At 44.8% G+C, this 12,505-nt stretch overlaps 1 protein-coding gene across 1 annotated transcript in view; it reads left to right on the forward strand.

Moving 5' to 3' along the window:
- The window catches only part of AGO2 (argonaute RISC catalytic component 2), a 45,653-nt gene that overhangs the window by 19,018 nt on the left and 14,130 nt on the right, over positions 1 to 12,505 (forward strand). Inside the window, exons 4-10 of the mRNA XM_087706652.1 lie at positions 2,168 to 2,349; positions 4,309 to 4,445; positions 4,597 to 4,731; positions 5,759 to 5,846; positions 6,689 to 6,836; positions 8,157 to 8,276; positions 11,245 to 11,367. Of these exons, the coding sequence (XP_087562778.1) occupies positions 2,168 to 2,349; positions 4,309 to 4,445; positions 4,597 to 4,731; positions 5,759 to 5,846; positions 6,689 to 6,836; positions 8,157 to 8,276; positions 11,245 to 11,367 (933 nt within the window). The remainder of the gene's footprint in view (positions 1 to 2,167; positions 2,350 to 4,308; positions 4,446 to 4,596; positions 4,732 to 5,758; positions 5,847 to 6,688; positions 6,837 to 8,156; positions 8,277 to 11,244; positions 11,368 to 12,505) is intronic.

The raw sequence follows: 12,505 nt of genomic DNA on the forward strand, positions 1-12,505 counted from the left end.
ATTACAGTGCTTCACAGCTCTCGCTAAGCGGTTTACAGAGTCAGCCTCTTGCCCCCAACAATCTGGGTCCTCATTTTACCCACCTCAGAAGGATGGAAGGCTGAGTCAACCTTGAGCCTGGTGAGATTCGAACTGCCGAATTGCAGGCAGCCGGCAGTCAGCAGATGTAGCCTGCAGTACTGCACTCTAACCTCTACGCCACCTTGCCTCGTCAAATCATTAAAGAAAGGATGAAAAAGCAGGAACAAAATGAAATGTCAATGACAAAAATTAATTGTTTTTAAAATTTATTTTAAATAATTGAATTGAATTATTAATTTGTCCTGCGGTGAGTTGGCTGTGGCAAGTTGTCCCATTCCGCCTGAGGAGTAACGTACAATGAATTCGCCAGGAGACGATGAGAGTGCAAATCAGAGGTGGGTTTCTGCCTGGATCGGGTGAACCAGTAGTGGCGCAAGCGGGAGGCTCCGCCCACCCGTCCGGACCCTTCTGCACATGTGCAGAAGCATCACTCGAGCAAGTGCGCATGGATGAGCAAACCGGTAGTAAAATTAATTGAAACCCACCACTGGTGCAAATGGTATACTCTGGTGAGGGAGAGTTGGTGAGTCCTTTAGAACAACCAGTAATTTTGCACAGCCGAGTAACCTACCATGTAATCAAAGCTTGATCTAAGCCCTATTAATAGATAAAGAGGGCTTGGTTAAACCACCCCCTTGCCAACCAGTATGCTGAATCGTATCTTTCTTGTATGCACTGAGCGAAAATTCGCTGCCTGTCGGGGAAAAAAATATGCGAAGCCTTCGGACAATCCCCCTTCTCAAGCAGGATAAATCACGTGATCTAATGAACAAAATGGCAATCTGCTTTGAATCGGATGGTCCTCCGTTATTAAAAATAATAACGCATATATTAGATGCCACTTTTGGAGTTCGCTCTTTGTGATGGGGTTTATGGAAATGAATCTTGCCCCTAGCAAACATGTTCTTCTGCTTAGAAGAAACCCCGTGTATCTTTCTTGGTGTTTGGGTCTCACATCAGTTTGGTCACCGATGGAACAAATATCATATTTTTCAGAGTATAAGACGCACCAAGATTTTGAAGAGGCAAATTACAAAAAAAGTTCTGCAGATCTCCTGGGGGCTGGGGTTTTGTCAAAAAAATGGCATGCGTAGCCTTTAGGAAGCTTATAGAGTGCTCCTGGGGGCTGGCGGGAGCAAAAACAAGCAAAAAACAGCCAATTTTTCACTCATTTCTGCCCTCCCCAGCCCCAGGAGCACTCTGGAAGCCTCCTAAAAGCTATGCACAGCCATTTTTGCAAAGGGGGTGGGGTTTCAGGAGGTCAAAAATGCTGCATTCAATGCATAAGATGCACCCAGATTGTCACCCTCTTTTTTGAGGGAAAAAGGTGTGTCTTATACTCTGAAAAATACAGTAACTTTGGATTCTACCAGCAAATTCTACAAGAGAAAATCAAGGCTTTCTGTCCATTAGCTGATGCTTAAAGGAATGCAGTCAGGTAGCACAACAACGTTAAACAGACAAGTAAATCTATAACAGATGGTTAAACAGGAGGGAGTCTGTATTTTGAAATGGCGGAATAAAAGCCTTCACCATAATCCAATTGAAATGTTGGGGCATGACCTGATATGAAGTGTTTAGGCAGCACACCCCCAACAAATCAAGCACAATAATTCCATAAAGAGAAATGGACCCATATTCCAGTTCACTTGATCAATAGGTTCAGGAAGTCTTCGGCTGAAGACTTCTTTAGCCACTGCGAAAGAAGCTGCCACCTGTTTCTAAATCTAAAGTTTCATATAACTTTTTCCAACAGAGAAAGTCAGGTCAGAGCTCAGGGTGCTCCTTAAAGACATGACTAAAAAGCAGGGACATCACCCTGCCAACAAAAGTGTATAGTCAAGGCTATGGTCTCCCCAGTCGCAATGGATGGCTTTTTCCTTTTCAAAACCTTGCTGTGTCTTATACTCCAGTGCGTCTTATCCTCCGAAAAATATGGTAGCTTTTTCATACTTTCTAAAAAAAAACAAACGTTTCCAGTTCTTTGCAGGAGAATTCACTTCTCTTCTTCCCTCCTCCCTCATTCTTTGGGCGTGGATATTTTAAGCGGAAAGAATCATCTTGTACTGCTTTCCAAATGTTGCAGGTGGAATTGGAGGTCACGTTGCCAGGAGAGGGGAAGGACCGAATATTCAAGGTAGCCATCAAGTGGATGTCGGTTGTGAGCCTTCAGGCATTGCACGATGCTCTCTCCGGTCGTCTTCCAAGTGTTCCTTTCGAAACCATTCAAGCTCTGGATGTGGTGATGAGGCACCTGCCCTCAATGAGGTGAGAACTGGGCTCCCACACGGAGGTTCAGAGACAATCACGAACTGAGAAGGGGCTCCTTGTTGGCCGCTGGGCTCCCTGCCTTCCTCCTTCCCTGTTTTTCTTCTTTGGCAGCCTTTGAATTATTAAAAGAAGAGAATACAGGTAATCCTCGGCTTACAACAGTTCATTTAGTGACCGTTTAGTGTTACTACAGCACTGAAAATAGTGACTTACGAATGTTTTTCACACTTACGACCAGGGGTGGGGTTAATTTTTTTTAGCAAGGGGTTCTCTGCCCGGTTGCTGGGTGGGCGTGGCCATGATGGACGTGGCCTAGTTGGCCTCCTGCACCACAGTGGAGGGGGAGTGGTTTTGCCCTTCCCAGGCTCCGGAGGCTTTTACCAAACAGCCTCCCCAGGCTCCTTCCCCGAGCCTCCATGTACGCCCTGCACTTACCTGCATCCAAAACGGGCCACGTGGGGATTCCTGGGAGGGGTGGGGTGGAAGGTGCCATCCAGGAGTGGAGTTTGGGGGTTCTCCAAACTGCACAGAATCTTAGCTAGAGGTTCTCCTGAACCCCTGCGAACCCCCTGAAGCCCACCCCTGCTTACGACCGTTGCAGTAGCCCCATGGTCACATGATTTACATTCGGATGCTTGGCAACTGTATTTCATTTATCAACACACATTTGGGGCTCAAATTTGTGGTCCTAACTCAAGGACAACTTGTATTTGTAGCTCAGGGTTGAAAGGAGGGTTCCTTGATGCTCTCTGCGCTTGGTTTCCTTGCAGACGTTTCATTACCAGACTAGGTAATATCATCAGTGCTAGAAGGATGCTGGGTTTGGTCTTTATATGAAGTAAGGAAAAAGAGATATTCATATTCTAATTTGGGAAATACTAATTGTGTCACACAAACTGGTATTGGAAATTGTGCGTGGGCGACACCCACCCACCCGGCTCTTTGCTGTCCTATTTAGCCACATCATGGCCTTTTTTTTTGCAACGGTTGCTAAGCAAATCACTACATAGTTAATGAATCACGAATTTAAGCAAATTCGGTTCCCCCCATTGGCTCTGCCAGTCGGAAGCCAGCTGGGAAGTTTGCCAATTGCAGTCAAGTGACCCTGGGAGGCCGCCCCCCCTCATAAAAACATGCCGGTTGTGAAGAACCCAACGTTTGATCACGTAACCATGAGGCTGCTGTATCAGTCTAAAGTGTGAGAACTGATCCTAAGTTACTTTTTCTGTGCTGTTGTACCTTTGTCATTAAAACAAACGGTTGTAAGCCAAGGACTATATGCACTGGCCAATATGGCTGTTCTGACCTAGGCTTCTTAAGAGCCTGAAGCAAACTCCTTATCCCAACAAAAAACCCTTTTATTAATTGACTGTGAATTCTGCTCATTCACATCCAGCAAAGTCTTTCAAGGGAGGATTTACAGTCACAGACCTTATCTGGCTTAGAGAGCTGACAGGCCGATCTCTGCAAAACTTGGTGAGGAGCCTCGGAGAGTCACAAACCAATTAAGTGGACTAATTGTCTCCTGCAAACTCCACTCCCCTGTCGCTCCTCTTTTATTTCCTCTGGGAGGGGCCATTCATCATCCACCCATGGCCTTACTCCCAAGTCAACCCCTGTTATTTAGCTGTTCCCTTTGTCTGGCAACTCTGCGCATGCGCACACTGGGAACAGGCTCCAGCTGTTCGTCTGCCTCACTGATGTCTGAGTCCGAAGGCAGCTGATAACTATCAGATGGCCCTGGCCCCTTCTCTGCCTCCGACACAGAGCCCTCATCAAAGTCTTCCCCAGACTCCAGGACTGGCCCATGTTCCTCCCCAACTTCCTCACTGTCCGAATCTGCTGCCAGTTCTGCTGGCCACTGGCGGGCCACAACGATGGCTCTGAACTGTGTTATAATATTGTTAAGAATCAAGACAGAAAAAGTGTTTCCTAATTTTTTTTTCCCAACGGCAGATATACTCCAGTGGGCCGATCTTTTTTTACTGCATCCGAAGGATGTTCGAATCCTCTGGGAGGTGGCAGAGAAGTCTGGTTTGGATTCCATCAGTCAGTCAGGCCTTCCCTGTGGAAAATGATGCTGAACATCGATGGTAGGTTATTTCTTTTATCTGCCTTTGGCTGATCTTGTTTTAGTCACCTGGAAGGGCTGCAGCGGAATAAGACCTGAAGGGTATCCGAGAGTCGAACAAAAAAGCCACTTTGGTATTATTGATTTTTTTGTGTTTCCCCTTTTATTTTTAGTCTCTGCGACAGCATTTTATAAGGCCCAGCCAGTGATTGAATTTGTATGTGAAGTTCTTGATTTCAAAAGTATTGAAGAACAACAGAAACCTCTGACAGATTCCCAAAGGGTTAAGTTTACCAAAGAAATTAAAGGTAAGACAGGAGAAAAAGAGTTTGAAATACAACTTACACAACCTTTTCTTCTCTTGGGTGATGACTGCACAATTTGTCAAACGTGGTGCTGCCCCATTTTTTAAAAAAAGATCTTCTAATAAGCATTTTACCAATGACACCCCTTAACTCTGCAGAAAGGAGTTTTTGAGATGCTTTATTTCAGTGCATGGATTTCCAGGTTTTCTTAAAAACTGTACACAACAGATTGACTTCAAAGTTCAATGTGACCTTAGGGGTTAAATGTTGAAAGGACTGACTGTGGAGTTGTGATGTTGTACAAAATGGCTGTCCAGAGGTGGTCCTTGACTTACAACTACAATCAATGCCAGAATTTCTGTTGGTTAGAGAGATGCTAGTTAAGTGAATTGCACCCAATTTTACGGCCTGTTTTGTCAGGGTTATTTAGAACATTACAGTGGAGTTGTTAAGTGGATCACATTGTCATTAAGAGGAAATAGCTCCCCCCCCCCCGAGTTTGCTTGTTGGAAACTGGCGAGGTCGCAAATGGCAATCCCACCACCTGAATACGTTAACAACTGTTGCAAAAGTTTGATCATGTGACTGTGTGGATGCTGCAATGGGTAGGATTCAGTCGGTTTGCAATGATTTTGCATCTTGTTTGCCGAACCAGTTGTTGCAAGGACAGGCTGGCCCCGCCCACCCCTCCCCTCCCAGGAGTCTCCACTTCATTTGTAAATGTGAATGCCTGGTTATAAGTTCCTTCCTCCCCTCCCCCTTCCCATAAAAAGGCCATTGTAACCTTGAACAGTTGTTAAACGAATGGTTGTAAGTTGGGGACTACCTGTACTGTTCTCCCAAAGGTATTTTTTTTTCAGGAGAAAACTGGAGCTTCTTGAAAAAGCCCAGCTGCCTCCTGAAAAAGCACCTTTGGCATAACCCTGAGCCTTGGATGACTGAGAATCGCTACAGACTTTTTTCACTGCCCTGTTGTGACTTCTCACAATCTACCGGAGGGAGAATAATGGTTCAATTGCTGTGTTACCAGGTCTTAAGGTGGAAATCACTCACTGCGGACAAATGAAGAGAAAATACCGAGTATGCAACGTTACGAGAAGACCAGCAAGTCACCAAACGTAATATTGACGTTTCGTTTTGCCTTTTGCGGTTATCTAAAAATAACCATTACACGTATTGTGTTTCATATTCACTGCCTGGGATCTTACATCTCCTCAGTAGACAAATGATCAGGCAAATAATAATGATGATGATGATGATGATAATAGTAATAATAATATAATAGGAACCACCTTTGGTGGGAGGTAACAGCGTTCCGTGTGCCTTTAGTGTCTAGTCATGCCAGCCACATGACCACGGAGACGTCATCGGACAGCGCTGGCTCTTCGGCTTTGAAATGGAGATGAGCACCGCCCCCTGGAGTCAGGAATGACTAGCACATATGTGCGAGGGAAACCTTTACCTTCTGCGAACTATTATGCCATCATTAATAGTCAGTAAGCATTGAATTGGCTTTTTCAAGGCAGAGAAGGGCAACCTGTAAACCAGGGCTCCCCAGTTCTTTGGGCTGTAGACCGGTACTGGTCCGTGCCCTGTTAGGAACCGGGCTGCACCGCTGGAGGTGAGCAGCTGGTGAGTGAAACTGATGTGTGAGATTTAGATTGCACACTTCCCCCCCCCCTCACCCCCAGTCTGTGTAACCATTGTCTTCCATGAAACTGTTTATTCTCTGGTGCTCTAAACCAGTGTTTCTCAACCTTGGCAACTTGAAGATGTCTGGACTTCAACTCCCAGAATTCCCCAGCCAGCGAATGCTGGCTGGGGAATTCTGGGAGTTGAAGTCCAGACATCTTCAAGTTGCCAAGGTTGAGAAACACTGCTCTAAACTATACTATGAGGTGACTTCCAGAAATACTAAATTGTGCTTTTTCCCCCTCTCCTTCAACTTGTTATTCTGCAGATTTCCTCTTCAGCAGGAGAGTGGCCAGACTGTTGAATGCACTGTAGCTCAATATTTTAAGGACAGGCACAAATTGGTATTACGCTATCCTCACCTTCCATGTTTACAAGTTGGACAGGAGCAGAAACATACGTACCTTCCCTTAGAGGTAACCTTGTTCCTATTGAAGCATTTTCTCTCCCACCCACCCACCCCCTGTCTATTTTTCCTTATTCTGATTGTAAGACATGTTATTTCACTATCAGGCTGCCATATTTCTTCATCTTAAAGGGGAATAACAGAGACGTAAACGTGTTTATAAAACATGGACTTTCCAATATGTATTCAAGGTGTATGTTATGTATATATATATGTATGTATGTGTGTGTGTGTGCGCTCTCTCTCTCTCTCTCTCTCTCTCTCTCTCTCTCTCTCTCTCTCTCTCTCTCTCTCTCTCTCTCTCTCGAGCAGGCAACAGAAGTTCATTTTTAATGTGTGCCAATGTGCCCGTAGTAAAAAATGACAATAAAGGTGTCTGTCAGTCAAAAGAAACCTTTTGTTTCTGACCTTGCTTCAAAAATGAAGCAAGATCAGAAGATGTGATTGTCCATCACTGCTCTTTTGTGTGTGTGTGTGTGTGTGTGTGTGTTACTTGAAAAGTGCATAGTTTGGATAGTATGAGAAAAAAATGTTTTTGTGAGGCCTCAGAGAATGACAGTTGGTCTTACCTGAACTATATAACTATTTTAAGAGGTGTTTGCAGGATGGTCCAGAGATGGTATTATCACAGCCAATTGGCCTCGAGACTGGGTTGAAGCTGAAGCCACGCCCCTGGGCTCCTCTCCTCTGACTCCAGTTTCAATGCAGTATGCGCTCCCCGAGATCCCGAAAACAAGTCACAAAGGAGACACCTCCACCCACCCAACCCCAATACTGTCTATCTAACCTAGGGTGGGAACTGGCCCATCCTGCAAACACCTCTTAAAATAACAGTTCAGGTAAGACCAACTGTCATTTTCCAGAGTGGACCATCCTGCAAACCCACTCTGGAAAAATACTCAATTGACATATGGCTAGCCTTGTTGAAGCTTCGTAGTATTTGATCAACCCTTTCGATGAGATTGCAGGTCGTCCTTGACTGATGACTTGTCACTTAGCAACCATTCGAAGTTACGACAGTTTTCAAAAAAACACAGTTCTTATGACCAGGAGTCAATGTTTTGATGTCAACCCCCCCCCCACACCTCCTGTGGTCATGTGATCACATTTTAGATATTCAGCAACCAACCCGCATCCTGTGGTCATGTGACCACAATTTATAACCTTTTTTTTTTTTGCTTGAAACTGGCATTGTTTCCAGTTCCCAGCTAAAAATACATGTCGGGGAGAATGGATTTGAAGTCTACCTGTATAGCCAAAGAAGCAGCATGCTATATATGATTTTTTCCCCACATACTTTGACAGTAACCTTTTGGCTGTGTTGTTTTAGGTATGCAATATAGTTGCAGGACAGAGATGTATTAAGAAGCTGACAGACAATCAAACTTCTACTATGATTAGAGCCACGGCAAGATCAGCCCCAGATCGTCAGGAAGAGATCAGCAAATTGGTGAGCATCAACCCTATAAGGTAGACCGGACTTGGAAACAGATACCAGGCTTAATAGCAGTAACTATGAGAGGGGTCTTGGAGTCGTAGTGGTCATTTGGCTAAATATGAGGCAGCAGTGTGCGGCAGCAGCTAAAAAAAGCCAATGCAATCCTAAGTTGCATTAACCGAGGGATACAATCAAGATCAAGGGAAGTACTAAAACTACTTGATAAAGCCCTAGTAAGACCACACCTAGAGTACTGCATCCAGTTTTGGTCAACACACTATAAAAAAGATGTTCAGACTCTAGAAAGGGTGCAGAGAAGAGCAAGCAAGAGGATTAGGGAACTGGAGGCTAAAACATACGATGAACATTTGCAGGAACTGGGCCTGGCTAGTCTAGTGAAGAGAAGGACCAAGGGAAACATGATAGCAGTCTTCTGGTATTTGAAGGACTGTCACAGAGAGGAGGGGGTCAAGTTATTTTCCAAAGCACCTGAAGGCCAGACAAGGAATAACAGGTGAAACTGACCAAGGAGAGATTCAACCTGGAAATAAGGAGAAATTTCCCGACAGTGAGGACAATCAACCAATGGAACAGAAGTTGCCTTCGGAAAATGTGGGAGCTTCATCACTGGAGGCTGGAGATTGGACTGCCATTTGTCAGAAATGGTGTAGGGTCTCCTACCTGGGTGGGGGGTTTGGATATATGACCTACAAGGTCCCTTCCAACTCTGTTAATCTGTAATTAACCCATTTTCTTCTGGGTTTATGGATTATTACGATGAACTATGTAGAGCTGAAGCTACTTTTATCAGAAGAGCCACAGGGACAGAGCTGGTCCGAATGTTCTTCCCTTCTTCCTTCTTTTCTCCTCAGGAGGATTAAGGGGTGGGGATTGTCTGAGATGTTTTTGTAAACTACTTTCTTGGCCTGGGTTCAAATGTTGTTTATCTGCTCGTTGCCTTGGTACTGGAGCTTTCCTCTGTCCCTCAAGGCCATCCTCTGTGCTCCCTGCAGTGGCTCCTTTCTGTCCCTTATTGGAACAGTAGGAAGGAGACCGATTGGCACAGGTGTATGTTCCATGTCTGAAGGAACACCACAAATGTCTTCCCATAGTTCCATTCCCAGTGGTCAGTTTTTTAAAGACAACATTTCAGCCAGGAGCAGGAGAGAAAATTATGGTATTGGGAGGCTGAAGATTAGAGAGAAAGAATAGAGAAAAACCAAGACTGTTGTTGCAGACATAGAACAGAGAATAACAAAATTGGAAGGACCTTCTTGGAGGTCTTCTAGTCCAACCTCCTGGTCGAGCAGGAGACCCTATACCTTTTCAGACAAATAGTTGTCTAATCTCTTCTGAAAAATTTCCAGTGCTGAACCTCCTACAACTTTTGAAGTCAAGCTGTTCCACTGGTTAATCGTTTCTCCTTAGTTCTAGATTTCTTCTCCTTGATTACCATATTATTCGGAGCATAAGACACACCATTTTTCCCCCATAAAAGAGAGTGAAAATTTGGGTGCGTCTTATACAATGAATGTAGACCCACCCACCGGCCCCCACCTTTTGGCCTCTGCCTCCCAGCAATTTACCATATTTTTCAGAGTATAAGATGTACCAGAGTATAAGACGCACCAAGATTTTGAAGAGGCAATTAAAAAAAAAAGTTTTTGCAATCTGTAGACGTCCCATAAATGGCCCATTTTTCATGAAAACGGTCCCGTTTTTTGCCCCCAAAAGGGCATGCATAGCCTTTAGGCGGTTTATAGTGCTGCTGGGGGCTGGGGGGGGGGGCAAAAGCGAGCAAAAAATGGCCCGTTTTTCGTTAAAAAAAAGGCATGTGTAGCCTTTAGGAGGCTTATAGAGTGCTCCTGGGGGCTGGGGAGGGCAAAGGCTATGCACGGCCATTTTGGTGAACAGGGCGGGGTTTTGGAAGGGCCAAAATGCTGTATTCAGCTTTTGTATAAGATGCACCCAGATTTTCACCCTCTTTTGAGGGGAAAATACGGTACCTCTTGCAGCAAATGGGAAAATGGGGCTTGCAAAGCTGCAATAGGCTACAGCAATCCCTGCAGCCTGTAACAGCTGATGATTTGGAGGCTCAAGCTGAAATTGAAAGTGAAACTCGCTGTTTGCTCCTTGAGGCAAATTGCTGGGAGGCAGGGACAGATTTTGTTTTTTCTTGTGCTAATCAGGCGGTTTGCTACAAGGAGATAAATCAATAACTATAAATGCCTATAGAATGTTCAAATTATTAGTTGTATTTTTTAAAGACTGCTTTATTATTGTTCTAAACAACAACAAAATGAAGAAGCTTTTTAAAATAAATGCTGAAGAGCCCCAGTGCTATTGTACCTTTTTTTAAATAGCAAAGAATAACTATACTTCCAGAAAGCACATCAATTTTAACAGCATCTGTACAAGTGTAATCTGAAATGTAACACTACAAACAATGTATATTGTCTGTACTGTTTGCTGTTTGTTGCAAAGAGGCAAATTGCTGGGAGGCAGATTTCCCCCCCTTGTTTTCCTCCCCAAAAGCTAGGTGTGTCTTATACTTCGGAGCGTCTTATACTCCAAAAAATACGGTACTTTCCATCCATTGCTTCTTGTCTTGCCTTCAGTTGCTTTGGAAAATAGGATGACCCCCCCCCCCTATATCTAGGAGCCCCTCAAATATTGGAAGACTGCTATCATGTCTCCCCCAGTCCTTGTTTTCATTAGACTTAGATGTACCCAATTCCTGCAACCGTTCTTTGTATGTTTCATCCTCCATCCACCCTAATCATCCTTGTTGCTCTTCTCTGCACTCTTTCCAGAATCTCAACATCTTTTTTTTTATTGTGATGAGCAGAACTGGATGAAGACTTAAGTTTAAAAACTTAAAAAGAGTTCAGAATTGATTTTCCATTGCAACTAAAGCAACCCTAAATCAATTTACTTTAGATGTGTGTTTGTATGAAATATTTTTTTCCCCTCCTCCTAGATGCGAAGTGCAAGTTTTAATACCGACCCTTTCGTTCGGGAGTTTGGAATCATGGTGAAAGATGAAATGACGGATGTCACGGGGAGAGTGTTACAGCCACCTTCGATTCTCTACGGAGGCCGGGTACGTCTGTCATCAGGGCTTCCAGTTCCCATTTTGCCTGTTGGTTGTGGCCCAGAGTAAGAGTTGGCATGACGGTTTCCCATGATTTCAGATGGGCTATGTAGTGTGACTCAGTAGGGGACGCGGTGGCTCAGTGGCTAAGGCGCTTGTCGATCAGAAAGTTCGGCAGTTCGATTCCCTAATAGAGTGAGCTCCCGAGACTTGTCCCAGCTTCTGCCATCCGAGCAATTCGAAAGCATGTAAAAAATGCAAGTAGAAAAATAGGAACCACTTTGTGGGGAAGGTAACAGCGTTCCATGCGCCTTTGGCGTTTAGTCATGCCAGCCACATGACCACGGAGACGTCTTCAGACAGCCCTGGATCTTCGGCTTTGAAACAGAGATGAGCACCGCCCCCTAGAGTCGGGACCGACTAGCACATCTGTGCGAGGGGAACCTTTACCTTTAGGTAGTGTCAAGGTCGGTGGCTTGCAGATGTTCTGGGGTTTAATGCTCTGTATAAAATGCGCAGTTTCCACAGCCAGGAATTACTTCCCAGTGGCAAAGCCCTTAATAAGGGGAACCTGTCTGTCCACTGGGAATGTCCTGAGGGGACCAGAACAACTGAAATGAAGGTGCCCTTGAGACGCCTGTTCTACCTTTCCACTGTGCACTTTTTGCACCAAGGTGTTCTTTGGTCTGCAATCCATTCCACAGGTAGTCCTTGACTTACGGCCGCAATTGAGCCCCAAAGTTCCGTTACTAAATGAAATAGTTGCTAAGTGAGTTCTGCCCCATTTTATGACCTTTCTTGCCATAGTTGTTAAGTTAATAGCAGGGTTGTTAAGTAAATCCGGCTTCCTTATTGACTTTGCTTGCCAGAAGGTTGCAAAAGGGGATCACAGGCTCCGGGGGATGCTGCAACCGTCATAAATATAAACCAGTCGCCAAGCGTCCGAATTTTGATGATCACATGACCATGAGGATGCTGCGATGGTCATAAGTGTGAAAAACAACCCTAAGTGCTGTTGTAACTTTCAATGGTCACTAAGTGAACAGTTGTAAGTCGAAGACCACCAGAGGGTCTGACCAAGGAGAGCTTTGACACCATGAGCCGTGATGTGAGCTGGTCTATGAACACTCCGGTGTGTTTTCCACCT

Source organism: Thamnophis sirtalis, unplaced genomic scaffold (genome assembly GCF_051295495.1).
Source record: "Thamnophis sirtalis isolate CommonGarterSnake01/CBP01778 unplaced genomic scaffold, rThaSir2_p1.2 scaffold_2, whole genome shotgun sequence".
Lineage (NCBI taxonomy): Eukaryota > Metazoa > Chordata > Lepidosauria > Squamata > Natricidae > Thamnophis > Thamnophis sirtalis.